This window comes from Athene noctua, chromosome 1 (genome assembly GCF_965140245.1).
Source record: "Athene noctua chromosome 1, bAthNoc1.hap1.1, whole genome shotgun sequence".
Classification (NCBI taxonomy): Eukaryota; Metazoa; Chordata; class Aves; order Strigiformes; family Strigidae; genus Athene; species Athene noctua.
In genome coordinates this window covers 108,291,209-108,317,259 of record NC_134037.1, presented here as the reverse complement: position 1 = coordinate 108,317,259, position 26,051 = coordinate 108,291,209, and the positions used below count along the sequence as shown (strand labels likewise).

At 41.7% G+C, this 26,051-nt stretch overlaps 2 protein-coding genes across 5 annotated transcripts in view; one reads left to right on the top strand and one right to left on the bottom strand.

Moving 5' to 3' along the window:
- Positions 1-7,537: 7,537 nt before the first annotated feature.
- BROX (BRO1 domain and CAAX motif containing) lies at positions 7,538-25,139 on the bottom strand. 3 transcript variants are annotated; one of them, XM_074897273.1, is made up of 13 exons: positions 25,029-25,139; positions 23,149-23,279; positions 22,231-22,337; positions 20,581-20,677; positions 19,175-19,270; positions 18,448-18,520; positions 17,967-18,072; positions 17,327-17,416; positions 16,436-16,521; positions 15,174-15,255; positions 13,967-14,117; positions 12,391-12,550; positions 7,538-11,892 (listed from the first exon to the last, which is right to left on the bottom strand). In XM_074897273.1, exons 2-13 carry the CDS (start codon positions 23,247-23,249, stop codon positions 11,806-11,808), a joined length of 1,236 nt encoding a protein of 411 aa, XP_074753374.1. In that variant the 5' UTR covers positions 23,250-23,279; positions 25,029-25,139; the 3' UTR covers positions 7,538-11,805. The 3 variants fall into 3 exon arrangements, with proteins under 3 accessions (XP_074753374.1, XP_074753375.1, XP_074753373.1); XM_074897274.1 differs by lacking the exon at positions 25,029-25,139 and adding an exon at positions 24,285-24,684; XM_074897272.1 differs by lacking the exon at positions 25,029-25,139 and adding an exon at positions 24,303-24,684.
- A 205-nt stretch (positions 25,140-25,344) lies between these two features.
- Positions 25,345-26,051, top strand: part of AIDA (axin interactor, dorsalization associated) — a 30,892-nt gene continuing 30,185 nt past the window's right edge. For both annotated transcript variants that reach the window (XM_074897271.1, XM_074897270.1), the window contains exon 1: positions 25,345-25,571. In XM_074897271.1, coding sequence (XP_074753372.1) covers positions 25,462-25,571 — 110 coding nt within the window. In that variant the 5' untranslated portion in view covers positions 25,345-25,461. The remainder of the gene's footprint in view (positions 25,572-26,051) is intronic.

The window sequence follows — 26,051 nt, the reverse complement described above, 5'->3', positions numbered from 1 at the left end:
TCTTTCATTAAATCCCCTACTTGTGTTGAATGGGAACGGGATGGTATATACTGTTATCATATATCATTTTCCTCCCATGACTCTTGCCTCATTATCAGTTGCAGAGAGGGAACTTTGGAGTACTGTCTTTGGAGCTGGTCAGGATTGCAGGGCAAGGAAAGCTGTTGTCTGTAGGACCCCATCCTCCATCATAGAGAGCTTGGAATATGTGAATGAAACAGAAGACTGAGGAGTGAGAAGGAAGAAAAGAGGGTTTTATAACAAAGGCATCTGAAAGGTGACACAGAGTTAGACACATGGCAGCCTCTGTCCTATAGCTCCCATATGGTCCTTCTGTGAATTTTGGCAGCTCATAGCTGCGTGATGTGTGCTTGCTGGTCTCCGGTTCGAAACACTTGCCATCCTTTGGCAGAAGCATTGACCATTCATAGTTGCTACAGATGCATACAGTAGGAACACTATGTGAAGTGTAACATGCTAAATGTCCCGTGACATTTCTAGCTGGATACTCTAAATTAGTTAGTTGCTGACAATCTTGACTCTTGTCTTTGTATTGTAAAAAATTCTATTTACAGAGCATTCAGGTATTATTTGACACCATTCCTCAAGAACACAGGAGGAGATGAACATCCCCATTCTGTACTACATTTCCATGTTGCATAGCAAATAAAAGAGGACAGACTGCACGGATATATAAAATACACTGAAAATAGACCATGCTCTCTTGAATGAGTTACTATTCCATGCATAAAGTCCTCTGTAAAAAGTGGTGCATGATCTTGTAATTAAAGCCAACTATGCTGCATAAAGACAGAGGACTGAATTGAGATTTCATATAGCTATTAATACCTTCTTGTCTAACTGATTTTGCCATCTTAAATTGCCTTTTGGTGTTTAACTGCAATGTAATATTTTTTACTTATAATTAATACATCACACAGTAATAAACAAAAATTAATCTAAGCATCTGCCATAATGCTATATATGGAGATGTGATGTTTATTTTAAAAATCACTGGCAGCAAAAAGCACATTTAATGTGAGAGGATGGAATAGCAGCAAGTAGCTTCATGTTGCTTCAAATAAAAAAAGTCAGCCATGGGTCTGATTTTTCTTAGGAAATTTACTAATATTTCACTGTCAGCACAAAGGGATAGACAGAGCAGGGCTCTGCCTTGGACATTTATTCTCAGAATTTTCATTAGTGAATGGGTTGATGCAATAGATACATCTATAAACATATTTTTGCAAACAACTGAGAGAAAATAGGAATACAATTCAAAAGAATCTCTATAAAATAAATATTCTGAAAAACACCCAGAATGTAAGAAAATAATTTCAGGGTTCTGCACTTAGACAAGATGGGAAACAGCTGCTTAGGTAGCAGATAGGCACTACTCTGTCTTGGTGAGCCCCAGCTGGAGGCTTCTGTTGTGTTTTGGACATGACAACATTTGAAAAGCATGTGGACAAATTAGAGAAACTCCAGAGGACAGCAATAAGAACAAGCAAATATCTTGGGAACTAAGACTAAGGCAGAAAGATGCAAAGGCATGGTGGTGTTTAGTCTACAGATGGAAAGGCTAAGGGGAGGCATGGTAACAGTCAAATACAAGAAAAGATCCAGAAAGATGAGAAGATAATTTGTTGATAGAACAAGAGAGGAACTTGAAATACATACAGCATGGTCTATGTGAAATAAAGAAAACTCTATTAGTGAAAGGATTCAAAACCACTACAACCAATTACCTATGGAGCTGATGCAGTAACCATTACTAGAATTCTTTAAGAAGAAATTTGACAAACCTGTCAATAATTACTCAGTCTCTCTTGGGGTAAGAAGCCAGACAAAATGCTCCTTCCTTGACTAGAATTGTCGTATTCTGATTCTTCTGCCAGTGCTTTCTACCACATTGGTCTAACTGTATAGGTAACACAAAATTCATAACGCACCTAACATATTACACCTGGTTGTTACCTACCTGTGTGATAATCAGGATTTGCTATTATTTTCCAATTCTTATTTTGCTCGAATTAAAGCTGCCTCTAGATATCCAAAAGCAAAGAGAGCTCCTTTCTGGGCTTTGTCAAATGTGTCCTTTGGAAAAGATCAGTAAGCTGATACCAAGCAATCTAGTCTGAATTACTTCATTGTTGATAGTGTTTACATCATCTGACCAAAAGAAAACACCAAATTTTAAAAATCATCAAGTCATTTATATCCTGGTGATAATCCCTAGAGACAATGCCAGTAAGTATTAAAAGGAGAAAAAATAACACAGTACCAACTTTGTTGCTTGAATAGTGATTGCATTCCAGTTAATCCATCCTTAAAGTAAACTAATCAATCATATTAAAAAAACCAAAACCCAAAAACCTTAATTTACTAAGAAATTAAGTGGTTGCAATTCAAACTGCTCAAAACAGGAGACACAGTCCCCAAGGAGTGTGGACTACAGAGCACAAAACAAGAAGAAATCTTTAATTTTGAACATGAAGACAAGCTTATCCATGAAGTTGCACTAAACCCATTCCTGTACAACATGAAGTGATCTACCAGTTTGCAAAGAAGAAAGCCTGTAGCCTGTTTTAAATGATCTCCTTACACCAAATTCAGCCAATATATTATCTGCTCTAAATAATCCTACCATGACCAGCTGATTTTTCTAGGATAGTTAGCGTATGCAACAGTTACACTGTTTGGAATTTGGAAAGATACATGTCTTGGAGATATATCACCTGTGTCTCATTTGCCAGTTTGTCGAACCAAACAAGACAAAAAGGGTAAACTTGCAGGTTTTCTCATGAGAATTCCTAATTCTGTGACTGAGGTCTCCAGAGGCAGGGTTCACATTAACCCTAGTTGTGTCATATTTAATATGGCTATTGGAAGACTCACTTGGCTGTCTTTGTAAATACCACACCTTTTATATTCTTTTATATTTCTGACTTTCTCCATTTTTAATACTGATGTTTTGCTGTGTGGAGATTTCTTGTCATACTTGTGATTTCTTCTAAACATCCATGGCTAATCCTCCTGTATGCTGCTGCACTCCTAATCTGCACATGCTCAGTGGATGTTGACTGTGTCCCATCATTCAGATGCTGCATTCTTGGGGCATTACTGTTCTGATTTACAGAGGAATGCCGTGGTTCAACCCCAGCTGGCAGCTAAGCACCAGACAGGCACTTGCCTACCTCCCAACCGTGTGGGATGGAGGAAAGAAGCAGAAGGGTAAAAGTACAAAAATTCATGGGTTGAGATAAAGACCTCCCCCCCCCCCCCCCCCCCCTTAATTAAAAAAGAAAAAGAAAACAACAAAGAGGAAAAAACCCAAGACCAAGAAAAACAACTGACCTGATGCCCAGCCAGTCCCTGAGCAAGGGCAGCCCCTGCCAACCTCCCTCCTCCCCAGTTTTATTGCTGAGCACAGCATCATATGGTATGGGATATCCATTTGGGCCGTGGTCAGCTGTCCCAGCTGTGGCCCTTCCCAGTCTCTTGTGCACCCCCAGCCTGCTCATGGGGCAGTGAAAAGCAGAAAAGGGCTTGGTTTACTTTTCTAGCTGCAGAATGCCTCATTCACCCACCTCATGTTTACCCCCCTGCAGCTGTGAGGAGGCCTGCTGACAGGCTCAGCTTTGGCCAGTGGTGGGTCTGTCTTGGGGCCAGCTGGAATGGGCTGTGTCCAACATGGGATGAGCTTTTGGTGTCTTCACAGAAGCCACCTCTGCAGTCTCCCCACTACCAAAGCCTTGTCATGTAAACCCAGTACATGACCTCAGAGAAACCCTACACAGGCATATACAGCATCACACCACTTTCTTCCTCAAGGGCAGATGCCCTGAAGAATGTGCCAGGCCCTGTGACAGAGCAGCTGCTGGGACGTGAGGCAAGAGATCGTCAGAGTTTGTCAGTGTTCCTGCTCCATGGCCTTAGCAAGGACCTTTATGGAAGGGTAGCTGCTCAGCTGGTAACAGAGCATGCATGGGCTCCTGGATATCACCACATAAGTCCTTGCCAGCATAACCTGATGTAAAAGATGTAATGCCCCTTCCCCCTTTAAACTGCAATACAACTTGTGTTATGCAGCCATCTAGAGGGCCTGCTGCCCGTGCTGACTTCTTGTGGTTTCTGGCCAATAACGTAACAGTGAGAAAATATAAGATCTGCTGACCCTTAGTGGCTGTAACTCCACTACAGTACTGTGGGAATTTTTTTACAAATTCAATAGTGCTCTTGTTCTGGTGCTGTCACGCACTGTGTTATACTTTCTTGGGGGGAAAGTATTGACTAACTTGCTGAGGATAAAAATTGGGGAAGTACAATCAGCAGAGAGAGGATCTGGGTAGCAGAGAGGACCTTAAGATTTTATGGCAATTCAGCAGAGCAAATGCAATCTTACATCTAGGAACTATCAAAATTGATACTGTAAACTGAAGGTGAGTCATTCTTTGGGAAAGACCAACAGAAAGATTGGAGGCATGAAGCAAAATCATTATAGACCACCACATGGCTCCAACAGACAGATAAGATTCTTGGAGATCCATGTCTGGTTCAGATAGGGAAAACAACACACTGTACTAGTGAGGCTTCAACTAGATAATATTAGACCCAAGTATGGTTTTCAAGGGTCAAGAAACAGGCATCTGAATATGCAAATAAGGACTCAGGATGATCAGGGGAACTGAAACCCTATTTTAACAGGAGCTGCCACAAAGGTGATCTGGTAAACATACTGAGAAAGAAGGATACCTCCTTAGCCAGAGTCCCAAGACATCCCAGATAAGCTCAGCAGAAACCTCCATAATGGGCAGTAGTTGACTGGACAGAAGAAACCCTGATGGGTGCAGGACAAAGAATATGTTATCATGAACTGACCTGCCAGGAAAACAGGAGTTAGCAACAACTATTCTGGGAACTGATGTCCTGCATCCACTCGCATATTGACACCAAAAAGGTACAATAAGTAACTCACTACCTACCCAAAATGAGCTTCTCTGCACAAGATCTCCCAGACAGACCAGACCGCAGTCAGATTATAATGCTACAGAAACAGAGACCAGAACAATAATTTCTTACCCAAATGGTTCATGCTTTCAATATAAGCCAACTGACAGTAAACAGATGTTCCTTGCCACACCAGAAGACAAACAGAGCCAACCCTTCCAGGCTGGCTCCGCTACAAGGACACCGTTTCCATCGCTCTCAAAAGCACAGGCATATCCTGTAAGCTCCCAGCACATCTCAGACCACCCCAGCAGCAGCAGCGGATCTCTGCCAGTACACCGGCATCTCTGTCCTAACCAGAGTTCAGTTGACTGAAGAGCCCGTGTGCTGCAGCATCTTTATCCTGCCTTCATCTGAACTTCAGAGCTACTGTGCGCTTCACAACTGTACCTCTACATTACCTCCTTATTAAGAAACCAACAGGAGACCACATTTCATATCCCTGTGTTTCTTCAAGCTTTTTCTTCTGACTTCTATAAAATACTATTAGGCACATCTGATGTAACAGAAAGTAGAGCTGCACAAGAGATAATCTCTTTTCTGTGTTGAAATTATACACCGGCTGCCTCTGAGAACTAGGGGAAAACTTTAAGGCTTGCTTTGTTTTTAAAAAGGCAAGTAATTTAAGAAAGTCAGTCTGTGCTGTCAGAGAAGTTCCTACACCACGCACATAACAAAGTACAAGAAGGACAACTTGCATCCATCTCAGGAAAAAGTACTGTGGTATAAGATTTGTGATTTAGAAATTTGAGCAAAATCATCAGACCAGGTGATACGAATGTGCTAATCACAAAAGCGTGAGATGAACAATTTATTTAGGCTTCCCATCAGCTTTAGAGTAAAAAATCCTGTGGACTTTTCCTACAATATCCAGCCCAGGAAAAAACCATTGCACCTTGGATTTTCCAAAGCTGCTGAAAACAAATGAATACAGGACTTGCATACTCAGGTGTCCACCAGAATCTGTTTCCACTTTCATAAAGCTCTCTCTTTGTTAGGGCTTCAACAGAAAATTTCCAAATATAAACATAAGTAAGCAGTGTGTAGACATCTATATATAATCTGAAAAGGCAGTTTTATGGTTTGAACTGTCCATTCATCCACTTTATTTATGATGTTAGCTATAAGCATCATTGGTGATTTCACCTCCTACTCAAGTGTGAAAGAAAATAAGGAAAGCGATAAAGCATGGAAATCTTTTTTTTTTTTTTTCCCCCCAACACTTAAAAATGAAAGTATGAAAAGCAGCCTGCAAGGCACTAGAAAAAGCACACAGGAAGATAGATAGGTTTTTCACATTCAAGGAGCTGCTGAGCTTTCTGAAGCTGTTTCATCAGCTGTTTTCAAACCAACACGAGGGAAACTGTGGGTCTTCAGGAGTTCCCAACACAAATGAGCAAACTTTCTGTGACTTGGAAATCTGTTTCACAGGTGATCTGTTTCAGCAGAGTCTGCTGCTGAAAAGATTACTCTTTATGGAGGAAAAGACAACAAAAACCCAGTCCAGCAGCTACATGCTAAAATTATGAACATTCTCCAAATGTAACGACCTGTTTGGCTCTCAGTTTGAATGGGTGAATCTAATGTCAGACAAAAAACCCCAACTGTAAAGTAGAAAAATTTTAGTTTCTAAATTGGGGAGGAAGGTTTGTCTTAAAAGCTGGTAGCTAGGACACTGTCAAATTCCCAACGCTACACTCAAAACAGTTGTCTTCGCATTCCTACAGAAGTATTATCAAAATTAAGTAGAAGATAGTTTTATACACCAGAACAGTTCTAAGAATTTATTCTAGAGAATAATTCTCTAAGGACTAGACAGAAATTGAATAAATCAGCAGGAAGGAGGAAAAATTTAGAAACAGTTATAGATACTTTTACTGGTCATAACATGCATGAATGAAAACACCTTTTCTGTAGGTTTCTTCAACGTACCTCATTGAGGGAAAAAGATTTATTTCAGAAGGAAATAGACATCAGAGTCTGATAGAGAATACTTTTTTCTTCTAGAAACTGTGCTAAAGCCTGAGAGCCTAAAAGCCATTAGTGTGTATTTATGCTAAAAACTGAAAGAGCCAACCATGACTCTGAAAAATGAAACCCCTTATTTTCCTACAAATCTACTTGCCATCTGTCGTTAATGTAGAGAAGTGGCAAGCAATCTGCACTCCTCAAACAGCCCCTTCACCTAGTACACAGAATATCCTACAAGGCCACAGACCTTTGAAAGGATTTTGTATAGGCATAAGAAATCATACCCAAGTAATTTTTTTGTTGTTGTTAAACAGAAGTTTGGAAATCCCATCTCCTCTCTTCCTGCATCATGACTTGAAATGCTTCATTATAACTACTACTTCCACATGCACTCAATTCACCTATCTTGCTCATTTAAGTCTTCCTCTGGGCATACTGCAAGGATAAAGTATTCTCTATAAGTATTACCTTTGCATTAAATTGGAGAAAGTAATATTCAAGATAGACCCTTTTTCTTAAAAGATGAAACAAAAACCAATACATTAAGATTATTTATTTTAAATGGTATTCTGAAACTCGTGGTTATATACAAATTTTCAAACTATGAAGCTTAAGATTGCATGGTGACTGTCTTCATGAAGTAAGGCTGGTCGGTCAATCTTATCAGAGCTGATTCCATTGCAGTATGATTATTCCATGTACAAGATGGCTGCAAGAAGGTTGTAATCCATGAAGGCACCAACACCGAAGGAGGTAGGCCTTCCTACATAAAAAGCTAATCAAGACCCCCCCTCAGTTACCATGTGACATTTGTTGAATTTGGGAGCATCACCAGCGGGGAAAGATCTGAGTGAAACCAACGGTCACTGTGGAAAAACCTTTACACTGCACTCAAAATCTGGAGACAGTTACCCACTGCAGGGGCTTTTCCATGCCAGTCATACTCACTGTGCTTTATTTCTCACTCAACTGGGCCAGTTCGGGAAAAAGGAAAAAAAAAACAAAACCAACCCAAAACAGCTTATGCTGCTATGATAAACTGGCAATGATCTTCAGAGACAGATTTTTTTGTTTTAGGGATAATTAATAGGCATGAAAAGGATTTATGTTAATGCTGAAACTTCAGTTTAGATACTAGATGCAAGGATGGGATGAAACTTATTGACCCTCAGCCAATAGGCAGAAAGTTTTCATTTCTCTGAACTGACATGGAAGGCAGATGAACTACTGCCTTCTCTCATGTTCCCCAATGCTAAAGGTAGAGATATGCTTCATGAGTTTGTTTTACACACAGACAATTAAAAATACATCTTAGTAGTCTCCTCACCAATAGCACAGTACTGAAATCAGTGCAACAAAATTAAAATGGCAGGAAGGAATATTTACAACCATATTGTATTGTACCGAAATTGCAAGATCAGAAATTTCTAAAGTGCAAAGGTGGCTATACTCTACAGAGATACAGGGATCTGTTTTCTTGCTTACAGTATAAACCACTACCATCGTTACAGACACACCACATATCCATGCTGAACATTTAATTGACCAAGCGTTATCCTTAGGCTAACAGGAAAAACTCCTCTACCAAATCCAGTCGGAGGCAGACATCAGCATCCAAGGGCCAAATTTAGTCCCTTGGTTGTAGGAGTGTCACATGCTGGATGGAGATTAACTACTGTAAACCCAGGAACATGAAACATGGAGGAAGGTATTTAAATAGAAATCTTACAGAGAGCTTAATGGTTTGTTTTATAGTAGATTAAAGACAATCACTGCATTTTAAAAACATAAAATAGAGGGCCCAGCACTCCATATTTTATTTAGCTGCAGTTTTGTCCTGGTTCAGACTGGGCACAAATTTTTGAAGACTATTTACACCAACAAGATTTGCAGGTTTAGCCATGAGAGCCTCTAAAACCAGAGAGACACCACAAAACCAGGCTCTTGCAGCATTAGAGTATTAAAAAGTCACCATTCAAAATACCTCATTCTTAAAAATTACTAATGGAGATTGTAATAGAAGGAACATGGCTGCTAGGTTTCCAGATTAACTGAAACTCCCAGTCAATTCACCCATATTCTTAAGCATACTGGACAGTTAATCAACTTACTATTTACAAACTACCCAACAAAATCAAAAGAGAAAACCGCTCATTGACTCACAGCTCTGTATACTTTGCAAACTAAACAGTCTCTATTTTCTTATTTTTGGGCAGAACTATGCAATGTTTGCCACAGGATTTAAACTACAAGTAAACAAAGTTTGTCTTGAAAAGCAACACGTGTTAAGTGAATTAGTTTGTTCCATTAGTCTATTTTTAAACTACTACATAATATTTACTGAAACAGCTATGGCATAAGAGGTTACACAGCTAGGTTTAAGTAATGCCATAATCTGACACAATCCACTTGGTTATGCCCCAAACTATTTACAGTGAACTTGATTCAAACAAACCACTTGGTTCAAGAAAGCGTCCAAAGAATTGCAAGTCCATAAAATAATCTTTCCTAAAAAGTTTTTTGGGAATGATTTAGTCACGATCTGTTCATCTGATTTTAAGATATTCATATATTGAAATACATCCATGGGCAAAAGCCTCATTGGAAATGAGTCCCAGGACCCACACATGCATTATCAAACAAGGGCAAGTCTGTGCCACAGTGTGCAGCAGACAAAAGAGAAAATGAGGGGACGAGGGAAAATGGAATGTAGTCTGCATAGAAAGAAAATTAATTAGGTTGAGATGTGCACATATTAACACACAGGCATCTGAAAAACAATGAGTAACTAAAAATTCATGATTATGAAACTGAGTTAACTGCATCTTGATCCTTAAAGGGGGCAAAGAGATGACTACAGCTGTAGTAAGTTTTTACAATTAAAACCCATATAAGTAAAGTAGCTTCATGCTCCATTCTGGCAGAATCTAAGTTGGTCTTTTAACAATGCAAGAAGTCTAAAAAGTCAGCTGATCAAGTTACGAACAGATCTGAGTAACTCTTCAAAAAACACACCGAAGGCTCTTGTGCAGCATCAGAAGAAATGGACCAAATGTAGATATAAATTCTTCTTGATATTCATTATCCTCTACCCACCTAAGCCCTTGCAGAACAATTAACTTCTTCCAAAGCAATTCAGCTGATTTCACACTTAGTTTTGTGTGCAGAACTGGCTGAAAGAAAAATCTATCACTGGAAGCAATGAGTTCTGCATTTGATTCACCCATGACAGCCAGCATTAAGGCCCTCTTTGCCTCTTGCAGCAATGAATTCTGTAGTTTGGCCAGTACCTCAGGAAAAGTCTGGAGTTTCCTATTAATCTCCTCAACAGCTTTTGTTCCACAGGTCTTTAAGGAGCTAGACACCTGTCCTTTTAGCTAAGTTACTCAAAGTCCCATGAAAGATTTCAAACAGAAGCACTGAATTACATGGAAGATGAACTGATCCAAACAGTACAAAGTGAAGAATGTGTTTACAATATACATCATGGTAAGTGCCTATGCTATCATGTTTTTTTGAAATGGGAACATTTCAGGCTCTTCAGTTTCTTTCTCAGGTAAAGGGAAGTGCAGCAACTTATACCCAGAGATTGCAAGGCCCTCACTTCAACACATCCATTATATTCTTTTGCATTTGCAGCAAATCGTAAAGCTATGTTGTTGTTGACATGGGTGTTTTGAAGTGCTCAGCACTGAAGAACATTATCATGCTTTCCACAGTAGGCAGAAATGGAAGAAGCAAGTTCTACAAAATACTTTCTCAGTTTTGACTGGGCTTGGGTTTTGGAAAGTCTCTTCCTAAGGAGCTGATTTCAGTGCAATACTGCAGAAGCTGAGAAACGGCACTGCCTACATACAGCATAAAGGAAATCTAGAGCTTGGTTTCCCATCAGCTCTTCAGCTCACTTTTCCTCCCTGTTGTCTTAACAGCTTCTTACAGACACTATCCAGATGGAAAGACAGGATCTTAGTTACAATTCCATTACCTTATGCATGACAACTTCATAAAATTCTAGTGCCAGGAGATTTTAATTGTCTGCAGTTTTCAAGCTTATCAAATCTTTCAAGATTCAAAAACCTTGAATGAATGACACCGTGATGCATTACTTTTAAGCACTTTCATATTACTTGCTGCATCACTTTCACATACACCTTTGATATTAAAGGATTTTAATTTAAGGACAGACAAGCTAAAGTACCCTACTACAAATTCTGATACAAGAACCCTATAGAGGAAAGAACAGAGGCTAATCGTTTCAGAAGAATATAAATTGTGCTCCAGTTATGCAGAACTTAAGGTTTTCCAAGTTCTGTGAAAGTCCCATGAAATACTATCGGGGTGTTACAAACCAAACTCAGATTTTCTTCGCTCACTACAATTAAGTGAATTGGAACACAACAGGGTGTTAAGTCTGAATGACAAAACCTGAATAAATATAACTTTTCATGCAAACTTTTGTTTGCAGAATTTGACATTATGTAGCAGATAATTTAATGGAAAAATCCTTAAATGTTACAATCATGATACTTCCTTTGCTATTTGTGGATAGAAACTAAACCCACAAAAAGTGGCTCTCTAGAGGCACAATAGGAACATTTAAACCCAGTCATTCTATGATATCGCACTAAAACCAAAAATAAGTCAGATATAAATAAACTCTTAGAAATCCACCACATTCTCAAGTGAGATAGATGCATACTAACAAAAGTAAATTAAATTAGTCTTCTAAATTAAAAAAGAGAAATCAGAAAGACGGAGATCAGAACTAAAGCCCCAGAGTCCAATGAATAGAGTTTCAAAGTGAATTCAAAGCACTTATGGCTCTTAAGAAATCTGGCATCCACTGTCTTTTTGAGGCTTTATATCTGGTTCCTTCAGAGGTTTTACTTCTTCATCTGGTTTTGGTTTAGCCTGCAAACAAGCAGAAAAAAATCTAAATACCACAAATACAAACCACTGTGTCTGTACAGTATGGCTATCTTTACATATTCTAATCTAATAGTCCCCTCTCTTTTCAAGGCTGAAGGCTTTGTACAAGCCTCAAGCAAGGGGGAAAAGCCAAATATTCTCTATTTCAGCATCCTTAAATGAATCCTTTTCTAAAAAAGAAACTTTCTATAGCATTCACTCCTGTGACATTTCAGCATCTTATAGATGCTGAATCAAAGAATTAATTTCCTCCTATTCAGGACTTTGGAAAAAAAGGACTCCTAATTTCCAGAGGCAGACAGTGTGGCAGAGAGGTTAACTGACTTGCCTCCTGACACAGTGGAAATGTGAGCTCAGGCGGTAGCCTTGTGCCTATACCCTGCACTGAGCTAGGGAACATTACAGAAGAGCAAAATAGTAACTCTGTGCTATACACAGAGTAAAGCTAATGTGAAAGAACAGTACATAAGATTATCTTACAGTGTCATCCTTTGGCCTCTTGGTGAGATCAAATGCAGCAAGTGTTTCAGGAGTCCAGTGTGCGTTCAAGGCAGGAAATTCAAAAGGAACAGGCTCTACTAAGCCATAGTTTGCTTTCAGTTCCAGCTGGGGAGCCTCTGCTGGCACCTTCTGAAAATAGCTGTAAAAGAATACAGCAATGTATTTAAAACACAATGCACTATCTCTGCAAGTCTCATTTGCAATTCTAAAGAAAAATAATCTAGGTTTTTACAGTGGCAGTCACTGCTGCTCTCTTCTGTCCAACCTGCATTCTGCTAGCAAGATTCACAAGAACAAAAGAAATTTCTTCTTGGTTCATCTCCTAATAGCTAGGTGGGTTTTCTTCCTACTTGATAACCATTATTCCCAGCTTCAATGCGAAGAGCACCTTTTTTTCCAAAAAGGCCTTCAAAATTCAAAGGAGGATTTAAAATACTTCCCAAGAAATATGAAGGGACAGTTCTTTTCCTAAAGCAGTCTTAATGTGCCACAGCACATAATAGCAATGACACTGCAACACCCACAAAGACTCGCTATGACACAAAGCCTGAATAGGGTTGTAAATCTACCCTCAGCAAACCAACAAGAGCTAAAAACTGACAAATACTGACACATGCTATCTTACTTCCTGTGCTGTGGCCGAGCTCTGTGGCAGACACATCACCCTAAACAGTGACTGGTTATCAGGTTTCTCTTTCTAAGTTTGTTTCTAGAGGGACATGGATTTCTTGGTATCTCCTGTATGCTGCTGTTGGAAGCTATGACAAGAGTTATTGGAACCAAAGCAGAGTAGAGAATTTTTTTTCCTGTTTGCAGTTCAGCTTGATGTACTTGACAATCGTTTTTGTTTTGTCAATTCCCCTATTACACAGGTCTTTAAATATCATAAAAAGGGAAATAGCAAACCTATTGCAGAATACTACATCATAAGAGGAAGGGAGGGGAGAAAGAAATGAGTGAAAGAATTCCAAAGCCAAACTAATCTTGTTATTTTAAAGGGCTTTCAAACTCTTTTTGGAATGGGCATCAACTAACAGAAAGCCCCGTTCACAATATTAATTATACTTAGCCTGGTAAAGCTCCTAGCACCCTAAGCATATTCTTCACTGAAGGCATGACTGTGTTTTGACTTTGCAGCTAGCAAAGCAGAATCAGCTACCAGTATTCTTTATTTCCCTTCTGTCCTCTGTTGCTTACTAGACCCCAGCAGCTGGGAAGAAGGCATTAGAGCAACACAGCAATCTCTGCAGAACTTTCTCTTGTGCAGAAGGAAACAAAGTAGCTGAGGAATGAAGGAAGAAAACTGCTTAACCTGTACAGCATGTCAGTCCAACCTACCCTGCTGAACTGGCACAGAACACAGAGAGGGTGACAGCAGAGACCCAGAGCAAATCTGCTACGAGAAAATTACAGAATTGCAAATCTTAAAGTTATGTGCCATGCCCTAAAGGAATATAAGAACTGGACAGTAAAAATTACCATCCCATCTTGAAATAAAGGCAAATGAGGTAATAACAGTTCATATACATTACTGTACCAACCACGAATTACTCACATGAATCCGTTCTCTCTCTGGCATTTTTCTAATGTGTTCTTAATCAAACTTCCTAATTTCCTAAAGAAGAGATGTCCAGAAGGTTTGGCAGTAGTCCCAGGCCCTTTGGTTTCTCCATATTCTTTGCACAATGCTTCAGCCTTGGCAAAAACTTTCCAAGAAAGAAATGTGATAAAAGTAATTTACATGACTTAAATCATGGTTCAGATCTACAGTGCTTCAGTTTTAGGAGATAGCAGAATCCATTCAGGCTTCTTGCTTCTTAGAAACAAAAATAAACTAGCTCAAAGGCAGCACTTCCAGCCAAGATTTACTGCATCCAAAAAGTGATGAGAAACACCCAAAGAAAAAAAAAAAAAAAAAAAAAAGAGATAACTCTTCGGGTAGGAAGATGCAGGAAAGCATTCTTACATGTGGGTCAAAATGCAACAATAAGCCCAAGAACTGTGCCACATGATAGGAAAAAAGAGAGGGTATGAAGGTGTAAATACATATTTGATGCCCAAAAATAAACAGCATTTAATAGAGAGGGAAAAGAAGAACTCTTCTCTGAAGAGCAGGCACAGTAAAACACAACAGTATTTGTTTTACTGCAAGTAATCCAACTTAGTTTATTCTTAATGAATTCTTTTTATTTATTTTAAAAATTAATATTAAAAGTTTCCAATTTGATGATTTGAGCATTTTTTATACATTTTAGTAAAGTTATGCATTGCAGGCCATTGGGGTAGCAATAGCTTTGAAGAGAGAAGGATGGCCAGAAGTCCCTGAACTACTGCAAACTTCCCTTAACCTGCCTTTCAAATGAAGAGAAAGGAAATAAGTTACTAAAAGCTATCTAAAGACAAACAAACAAATATGGTCTAGATTTACTATTTAATGCAACTTCCAAAGCAGAAAAGGCTACCGGAACTTAACATACAGACCAGAAAAAGTGATGACCAGACAATTGATTTTTACACTGTATTGCAGGCAGTTCAAAGTCAGTCTTTAACGGGGTGAGAAGATGAAATTTTCTGCAACACTTATGAAAGAGTCTTTGGTAAGACAAAAAAGGAATATACTGTCTCTATTCAAAAGTATGCTGGATTTTCATCAGCTGACAGATAAAATCTTAAATTTATGGGAGACCAAATAAACATGATACAGCAAAATAAACCAGGCATGTCATCATCAGACATTGTAATCCAGTCTCAGTCACGCTTACATTTTTCTGATTCCTGCAGAGATCTGATTGCTTCCCCACATTTATCACTCGCCAGTAAAGTTTGACCATGGTAACAGTATGCCTAATGGGAGAGGACAAAATCATTACCAACATCACTGGGCACTTCCTGTACCAATTCACTTCAGCTCCTCCTTATGTCAGAGTTGCATCTCCATGAAGGTGCCATTCCCTGCAGAGAGCTGACCATTTGGGAATGCAAATCAAAGCAGCATTTGGTGAACAACGCAGTTCAACGTAAACACCGTGAGATAGGTATGAAGCAAGCTGTCAAGTCTAGCCAAGAGTAACTTTGAACTTCAGGAAGGATGTTTTACCAAAAGCACTAGTATATAGTCTAGTTCAAAGCTTTCTCTCTCACTCTACCAATGTGCAGCATTAAGGCACATTACAGAAAAAGGAGGAACCCCAGTGAAGTTTACAAAGCAAAGACTAAAAACTAAAACTACCTGAACACTCAAAAACCGAATCTGGAACAAACATCACTGAATCCAGAAGAGATGAGGTCTTCTGCTGCTTGAGATATTTTGTCATAGCCCAAATAACTTTTCCACCCCAAAAAGTCTCATTCCTTCACACTTATGATTGAAGATAGTACTGTATTCCAGTGAGTACTGAATTGCTTCTTTTCTATTATCAGTTGTTGAGTTTACATACTAAATACCATAGGTAAAGGAATGATTGCATATACTAATGCTGACCTTGCACACCTTCCTTTAATGTTTGTTCTCCACAGTATAGCAAGTGTTACCTACATGTACCATTGCCCATATTACACAAATTAAAAAAGATAAAAAGTACCACAGCTCTGACCCTCCCTCACCTCTCAAACTTGCTGATAAGGTAAGCAGCTTTTAGCTACAGGTTTGATATAAGAGAGACAATTGTGTTAACTGCTTAGTTTGGGCCTTTTTTACAGTATGAAAGAGCTGGGTTACAGGCTGTGGCAGGCTACAAGAAATAAAACAGCAAACTGAGCAGCTGATGAGTGCCACTGTACTTGCTAAGAGATCAGTCACACAAAAAGGGGCAGTACTGGGAATGGTACGTAACATTACTTGCTGCAGTTTCATTCAGGGCCTTCAAAAAGCTGATCAGCTCTGAATTATGCCTAGAATCAGACTGTGATGCAGGTAATGGAAGACAAGTATTATGCTCAACCTGAATTGGTTCACTTCCCCCACTCCCTATCCAGCCCTTAGACAACATTAAAAACTGTGACTGCAGTCAGCTGAGATACTTACATAGGCCATATAGAAACAGGTCTTCAAGTTTAAATACTTCCTCCATTTACCTGCATAGGTTGGATCCAAACTGGATAATGTTTGATCTATGAACACATGTGTAAAGTTATTCTTCAAGATGTTTCCAAAATAAAAAATCACGCACATGAAGACCAGAATGCTTAAAACTTAGCAATAGATCTTAACTATAAAGTAGCAAGCAACAAGGGACATATAGTTTCTCTGTGCCTTTGCAAGAGTAATTGGAGACAAACCAAAAATATGCAGTTTATTGAGCTATCATGCAGTTGTCCCTAGAATCCCCGAAACTGCTGTCCACTAAGTTTGGAAGGCTAATTCTCCTAAGTATTTTTAGGCAGGATTTCAAAGCTTTCTCTGAGTTTAATTTCAAGTAGTGACCTATAAAAGCTTACATATGTTACAATATTCCATCTCTTATACTGACTCCCATATTTTTACACTTTTCCCACTTGCCTCAGTAAGCCCACAGATCAGCTTACTCATCTGGAAGGATGTACATAATTAACCCAGCTACACACTTTATGGTCTGCATCATAATCCGCTGCCCAAAGGCAGATGAAACACACACCACTTACGTCAAGCCATTTGTTGGTTGCTATTACATATTCTCAAGACACTACTCTGTCTTCTGTCTCCCCTTAACATTTCCTACCATTAGCTACAGAAAAGATTCCCAGGAAAACAAAAGGCCTTATCAAAATATACGTTACGCTGATAACTGAAGCCTTAAACGTGCTAAATAGAAGCTAAATATACAAAGCATATCTACTAAGAAACAGTGTTAATATCACAGTTGGCAGGCGGGTGAAATATGTCTGCTGGCAAGAATGCATAAACCAGGTCACTAAGGATACAAAAGAGGACACTTACCAGCTTTTTGGTAGAAGTTAGCTGTTTCGTAAGCAAGAGCAGCTATTAGTCCTGGATTGTGTTTCAGCTCAATAGCCCGAGCAATTGTCACTGAAAAAAAAATTTCACACCACAATATTAAAGTTTAATTGAAAATGTCACATCAAATCAGTAGAGGCATTTAGCAATTTAAAATCCCTGCATGAACAGAAAACAAGTATTCTGCAGTCAAGTAAACTGCAGAATAAAGACAGATTGTTTCTTAGATAGAATGATTCCAAATTAATAGAAAAGTTGAAGGGGTGGGTTAGTCTGAAGACTAGCTAGTAAACAGAAGTTGCAAATATTTTAAAGTAAAGAAACTGGGAATTTATGCTAAACAACCATGGTGGTGAAGAGACTGCATGAAAGGAAAAAAGAGGGAGGAATGTCACACACCGTTCTTCCAAAGTGGTTACGTTTGTAGTATCAGACTGATTTTTGGCATTTTCTTCCTCTAATGGTAACTGAAGTTTCTTTAAAAGCAACCCACCCCACTAAGCCACAGTACTTCTAGAGAAAAAAATAAAAGGCATTGCTGCCAAACAGACTTCACAAGACATCCAAGTAACCCACAAAGACTGTCATTTCCCATCCCCAACAAATGTATATTTGAAGATACCTTCTTGAGCTTCAGCTTGGCACTGTATGATGTAAGAGTCTATAAGTCGAGCTTCTAAATCTCTTCCTTTTTCTACAGGTGTAATCAGTTTTGGAATGTGACTTTCCTAAGTACAAAGCAAGTCTCAAAGTTATTTTAGGTTTAATACCACTGCTACCAACACAAAGCACGTCCCTCATTCCTAAATGGATGAGATGCCAAGTGAAGGTCCCAGGATGGCTGGCTGCAGCTGGCTGCACTGTTACATGTGCTGCTGGGCAGACAGACAGACAGACTACCCTTCCACTGCCACAGGCAAACAGTAGCAGGGATTGAATGGCAGCACAACATATTAATACCCTTCTTTTTCCTGTATCACTCAGATAGTCTGAGGAACTTGTTTATTCTGTAACCTTGTCAGAAAAGCAAAGGTTTTTCTAAGACAAAAAGTCAAGTACTTGGAGACAACTTAAAGAACAGACAGCAATGACAGTTTTTCTACCTTCAAGTGTTTAAATATCCCAGCTGCTATCTTTAGGCTTCTGTGAACATCTTTTGCTTCATCTTCTGTTATACTAAGAATATAGAACAAATCAGTGAAATGTTAGTTAGAAAGGACCTCTAGGTGTCATTTAGCCCCACCTCCTGCTTTAGAGCAGGACTATCTACAACTGATCGGATCAGTTATGGCTTAGACTAGATGTATCTTTAATCCTTCAAGAATGGAGTCCACTAACTCTCTAAGGTAACCTGTCCCACTGCTGTGCTACCCTTATGGTAAAGAAGTCTCTTACAGTGTCCAATCATGAAATAATCAAATAGAACTCACTTGAAAAAAAAAAAAAAAAGGCCAGCCTTGTAGTGACTTTCAAGTAAAAGGTAACCTCAGTCTTAAAAGCCAAAGCTTTAGAAATACTTAGAGGTAAAAGTCAGTAGAGCTATGATTTTGAGAATCTCAATTCTGTACCTGGATATTTAGAGCAGGTGAAGAGTTTATTCATAATGACACTTCCTCTGAACCGCAGTCACATGGTAGTACTTTGTTCACAGATGCAAGAAGGGATTGAAGTGCACTTGGAAATTACAACACATGAAGGAAGGTCAACTGCCTCCTTGAACTCCTACTGTCTCAGCTGAACATGCACTGCAGCAGTCAAAACTCAGAACCTGCTAAATTTTGGGGGGGAATATTGCTGCAATGGAATCACTATGAAAAGAAAAACACTTACTCTTCTTTTCCAGCAAGTCGCGATGCATATTTTGTGTACCACAGAGCTACGTTAAATCCCATGGAAACCAGCTCAAACACTGCATCCTGCTGGGCACTAAAGACAGACAAAACCCCCCAAACAAATCCCCAAACAATTTAATGCTTTCCATTTTTTCTGACAAACTCTCTCTGCTGACAGATCACATAGCATAAATCAGTATTTCTCTCCATAAAATAATTTTCATTTAAGAAGTCAACAATTTCCAACTCAGAACCTCCTACTTGCTGAACTGCTTAAAAGACACTTCAATTTTTATTTATTCCCTTTAAGAGCTCAAAATTATAATTTCCCACATTCAGATGCCTATCCTTCCCTTTTGGGAACTTTTATTTTAAAACGGTAACTTGATATTTGTTTAGCTTTGGGTGTGGCTGGCTTTATTTGGTTTTGTTTTTAAATTGCACATTTTGTGGAAATCCTTGCTCTGGAATGCCTACTTTAAAGTTGTAGCTCCTAAGTTAGTAAGTAAAAGTCTATTACATCTCCCTCAAATGAATGTTATTGCAAGTATTTATGTAACTGCAGTTAAATGGCATATGCAAATAGCGGGAAATTTAAAAAACTAAAAACATGGTCTTTGAAAATAATGAACTTGCAATCACAAGCTTAGGAACTATTAAACTTTAAAAAGAAAGGTGTGGGAGTGGGAATAATATTGTCAGCGCAAGTACAAGTGTGTATGACCATGACAAAATTAGAAGAGAGTCCTAATCAACAGATTGTCTTCCAAGGGGCATAAAAGCTTTGAGGACATCAAGCAGTTCTTCTAAAGCCTGACAGATTTGTAAGTATACAACACAATTACCAGTAGCAGCAAGAGACAACTGAATAATCCTGAAGGTTACAAAGCTATACTCATACTTAAAACAGAAACTTTGTTTGTACTGGGAGTACATGTCCTAGGAGTTTCAGAGGACAAGAACAAAGTCAGATGCAACTCACAAGCAACACTTGCACTTCAAAAAACTCAGAAGATACTGGTCAGGCAATAGCGCCAAATGAAAAAAATTGTAAACTGTAGTAATCTACATTATCATATTCAATTTACCAGTACTCTTGAAGTTCTTTGTATTGCTCTAGCCAACTGCAGATATAGTTTGTAGATCAATTAAGACACAATGGATCTTTCTACCATCATCATGCATTATCATGCCTTTACATAAAGGCAACACATGCTTCAGAACACCTAATAAAGTACAGTAATTATCAAAACCACAAAGCAACAAGTTTTTGGAAGCTACTTTGTGTTCAACATTTTGCTGCATTTCTAAATTTTCCTTCAGACCCGTGCTGGCACATGTGCATATACGTAACAGACCAGAAGAAAACAGCAGCCTACCCTGTAATCATAAATGCATATGTACCTTGGAACTTGTCCTTGTAATGTGTCTGTCCACTTGAAATTTTGAATATATCTCAATTTGCATTCTTGGGAAGAGTCATCCAGGGAAAGGATAAAACCTATAGAATAAAAAAAAAAAAATACAGGCAATCTCAAAGTAAGAAAGAGAAACAAGTAATGAAGGAATGAGGATCAATGAGAATACAGATATAGATAAAGGAATGTTTCTTGAAGTACCACTCAAAAAACTGTGTTAATTCCTGAGGCTTTTATTCCTCAATATCTTGAGAACAGGATGTACAAAAACCCGAACTGGCTACTACAAGAAACTCCTTGCTCAGCAGGTTACCAACTCAACCTTGTGAGTCTTGATTGCTCAAGGAAAACGTTGCAGATGTCTGCATGTCCTATACAGTGACAAGTTGGTAGTTGAACTGACCCAGGTACAGGATGGCTGAGGCTGCTCGAGGTGAGTCAGGCTTTAGAAGGCTTGTTGTCCCTGCCAGTCACTCAAGAAATTCCAGGAAAAGCTGTCTGGTCAACAGGGACAGGGAAAAGGGCTTGTAAGCATGTACTCACCTAGTTATCATCTCTTAAGTGCCCAGGGCTACAGGAAATTGCTTTTTTATGTCCAGCAGCCCATAGAGCAGTGGTCAGTGGGATGAAGCTCATGCTATGGGATGTCCAAATCCTAGCATATGCTCACCCAAGGAACTTTCCAGGAAGGACTAAGACTGGCCTTTGTCTGACCAAAACTTACAGACTTCAAGAACCCAAGACTTGCAACAGCAGCTATTGGAGCTATAGCTCTAGATGCTATCACGTTTATAAAGACAGAAAATACTTGTTCCTTTTATATGAAGAAGATTTTAGTGACCAATCATAATACCTTCCTGAAGATTCTCCAAATCTTGTCTGCAGCAACATGGACCGTTATCTTACCTTTATCTAGAATGTCACATTAGCTTACACCCTCCCAGGGAATGAGGGAACTAAACCAACTTGAGCTGCTTCGCTTCCCACAGACCGAAAGATCACAGTTTCCATGAATCAGCTGATTCCTGAAAACTCAGTCCTAAGAAATTTTCTGAGCACCTGACTGCTAAGAGAGAGTTATCAAAATATTATCAAAATACTGGCAGGAGGAAGGTTTCTAGGAAATGTGTTATCACAGTTGACCATCTACTGAAAATGCAGCTACTATGCTGATGAGCACCTAGATACGCACCTAAGGCAAGCAGCAGTAAAAGTGCAAACTTGCAACAAGTCTATTATCTAGTATCAGACAAACCAGAAGTTTACACCAAAGAGTGACTCCTATCAACTAACAGACTTAATTCATACTTAAGGAGCAATTCACCACAATCTAAGAGACAAATAAACATTTCCTCCTCCATCAGGAAGCAGAATGAGGTTAAAAAGCAAGAGGACAAGACTACCAGCACTCAGTACTGACAGGGTCACAAAGGACACTGGAACTTGTAGAAAGGACCTGGTGAGTATCCACGACTGGTATAAAGCACAGAACTCCTGGAGATACTCTCCTTCCTAAGAAGTACATTCAAAGCTTCTTTAAAGAAGATTAGCACAACATATATTCTGAGAAGTGTCATTAAAATTCAAATTATATACCTCTTGATGCATTAGCAGTATTGCCAATGAATATTCCTACCTTGCAAGAGTGAGAAGTACAAGTCAGTTGCGTTCTTCATCATTTCTGGATTACAACTTGAGTCTGTAAACAGCTCCAAGAGTCGTGTTCGAGATAACCTCATATCACTGTATGGAGGGGAAAAAAAAAAAAAAAACAAAAAACAACCCAAAAAACAAACAACTAAGAAATTCTACCCAAAAATGTGCTATTAATAAAGTACCCACCCACACATACCCTTTTGGCTAAGTGAAGCTAAGCATTCCATTCCATCTCCAAAGGCACGGAAAGGCATTTTATGAGGAAGATGCCAATAAATACAGAAAAACCTTCCCTTCTCTGGATACATACAATTGACTCTTTAGTTTAACGTACAATCAATTCTGGACAGACAGCAATGGATAATCAGTACTCATTAGCAATCTATTGTTCTAACAGAGACTAAAATAACTGTGCCTTTATCTACCAAGAGTTTGGGTACAGGGGGAGGGTAGGGAAGTAACAAGCAGGAACATCCTTCAGCATTTGAATGGGATGAGCATATGAAGAGATAAGAATAGATCTGCAAATTAAGCTGAGATCTCTTTTCATTATATTCCTATGTACAGTAGAACATTCATGCCTTATTCACTTATGGAAATTACTTTCAGTAATCTTTTGCAGAAGAATGCACAGTCATCAGAAAGACAATGAAATGTTTAGTCTTTTGCCTCTGCATTATTATAATAGGCCTTGCTATACACTCAGAGGCTTGAAAACTGGATAATTCATTCTTTGTAACTAAATGTTCAGTGTTTTCAGTGTTATCAGTGTCTTATTGTCCCCCAGCCTACACATTTCTAGTCATCTTCAGAACAAAAATTGACAAGTAACCATTACTTTTAAGGATGTGCTCCAAACTGTGAGAGACAGAGAGAAGCTAGTCACAAGTACACTTACTTGCAAACCTTTGCAGCAGCTGGAGTGGTAGCTACCCCATAAAAATTAAATGAAACGGGAGCTGTAGCCTTCAAAGGGTTGCGATGAAACCAGTGGGTCATTTTCTTTCTGTTGTGGTGTTTACGCCAAATCTAAAGTGTGGAAAGAAATTAATATCTGCAGGAACAGGTACAACTGAGATGCTATATACGTTGTGCTCCTCAGCTCACAAAAATATATTCCAAATGTAAACAATCAGGAAAGAAATTAATTTCCAAAGTTGTATGCAATTACACAGAGGAAATTTTTTTCCATTTGAAAACACTAAGCTTCCACACACCATCATCCGCATGCTTAGTTTGAGAATTTCATTCTCTTGAAATACCAGTGCTTTCTGAGGCAACTACTTTAAGTTGGGCAGAAAAGGTATAACGTACTTTGCTCTATATTACTGCATACTTTTTTTTATTCAAAAAACCCCACATTTGTTAACTCCAGCATAAGGCTGAATATTCCCCATGCAATTTACAGGTATATCTCAATTCACTGAGGTCATTATATTGTGTCTGGTCAGTCTATGAGGGGCTTTTATTGTGGCACCATTGATATAGATGAAACTGCAACTACATAGCAACGCCTGCAGAAAACATGATATATTTACATACACGTAACAGGCCTGGAAGTTTGGGAGAGAATGGCTAAAATAGACCATCTTGCTTCTTTTACCTCAATTTCAGCAAACGTACATAATACAAGCATTCCGATGAGCTGTCAGCAGCGGTGCACCATAATGGGCACACGCTGAAACAAGGGGGGTCTGTACTGGATAAAAGGAGAAACTTCCTCACCGTGAGGACAGTGGAACAAGTTGTCCAAAGAGCTTGTGTGCTCTCCATGCTCAAGGGCTTTCAAGACCTCACCGGACAAAGCCCTGAGGCACCCGGTCTGACCTCAGAGCTTGCTCTGAGCAGGCCGTTGGCCTACAGATGCCACAAGACCTCCATCACTTTAAGATCCATTTTGAATCTCCAAGTTCATCGTTATAAAACACTTCGCAGCTTTGCTGAAAAAAAGCAGATCTGCCAGGCAGCGCCCCCCTGCCACCCTCCAGGCCTTCCTGAGCGAGCAGGTGACTTGTTTATCCTCTCAGCACCTACCTTGACATCTTCACCCACCTGCGCCGCGGTCTGCTCAGCGGAGACGTGCTGTCACACGGCTCAGCCGCACCCAAGGCAGGGCACAGTTCGACAGGCGCTTCACAAAGGGATCTTCCCTATCCGAACCCCCTTTACTCCCCGCGCCCGGCAGAGCGCTGGGCAGTTTGCCCGGCGGGGGCCTGCCCGGTGCCGACCGCCTCCGGCCCGCGCCGCCGCCTCACCGAAGCCCGCCGCGGGTCCAGCGGCCCACACCGCCCGCCGCCCGCCCTGGCGTTCGGCCCTTTTCACTGCGGCGCCGCCCGGCTCCTCGAGCCCCGCTGGCACCACCGAGGCGGGCACAGGCAGCCCTCACAGGCGCCAGGGCCCTGCCGGTAAGAGCCCGCCGCCCGCCGCCACTTCCGCCCGGCCCTGCCCCGGTTCCCGGCGGTGCGTCACACACCCGCCGCCGCAGGCAGCGCCAGCGGAGCGCCGACGGCATCGTACCTCGCGGTACGGCGAGCAGACGGCATCGACCCCGCCGTTACCCCCCCCTCCCCCGTGCCCCCAGTCCCCGGCCCCGCCGCCGAGGTCTCCCCCGGGCACAGCCGCCGGAGACACAGCCAGGCCCCGCAGCCCACCCCCCGGTAGGAACCTCTCAACGCCGCAAACAGAGGCGGGGGCGAGAGAACCGCGGCCCAGCGGCAGCGCCAGCCCTCCCGGACGGGTGGCCCGCCTGCGGCACTGCACAGCGGCGGCGCTGCTTACCGGGGGGAGCCTCCCGCGGCAGCACGGCCGGGAGCAGAGCGGAGGGGAAGGGAGGAGCGGAGCGGTCCCCACCCGGGCGCCGCCGCCGAGACCCAGCTGGGAGGGCGGGCTCCCCCGGGCGCCACGTGACGGCCGCCATGGCACACACCGAGGCGGAAGCGGCGTTTCCCCTCCGCCAGCCGCAGGCGGGCGCCACCGCCTCGGTAGCGATGGCGCGGGCGGGCGCGGCCGGCGCAGCCTACCTCGCTGGGCGGCGCTGGCGGGAGGCGCTCGCCGCGTTTGGTTGTCGCGGAGGTTGGGCTGGGCTGGGCTGGGCTGGGCCGGGCCGGGCCGGCGGCGGGCGCGGGGCTGGCGGGAGCGGCTGCCCGGCGGGAGCGGCTGCCCGGCGCGGTGCCCCGGCCCGGGGTGAGCATGGTGCCCTAGTGCTGGGGCTATGTCGGAGGCGGCCCGGAGCCTCCTGCAGCGCTGGGGCGCCAGCTTCAGGAAGGGCACGGACTTCGACTCCTGGGGGCAGCTGGTGGAGGCGATCGACGAGTACCAGATGTGAGTGCGGGGGCGGGCGGCTCCCGCCGCTGCCCCGCCGGTCCCCGGCTCGGCCCCGCAGAGCCCCGGGCGAGGGGCCGGGGGCAGGGAGGGAGGGAGCGGCCCCCGGGTGGAGCAGGGCAGGGCAGCGCGGGGGGGACTGGACACCCACCGGGCCTAGGCCGCGGCCCCCCTCACCCCTCAGGCCGCCCCGGCGGGTCCCGTGCCGTTATATAAGGCGCGGGGCCGTGGGTCGGGGCGTCCCCTGAGTCGAGGTGGGGCGAGGCGGTCGCCCGAAGCCGCCGGGAGCCGCCCCGCCAAGACCGCCCGTCGGTGGCGGGTGCTCGGCCGGGCGCTGTCCCCCGCGCCGGGGTGCGAGGCGGGAGCCGGCCCGTCCTCTGGCGAGGGTGGCAGCCGGCTGGCGTGGAGCCGCAGGGCCCCCCAGGCGTGGGCCGTCGAGGCACCGGTGGGCCGGGGTACCCCCATCCCATCGCTCTGTCC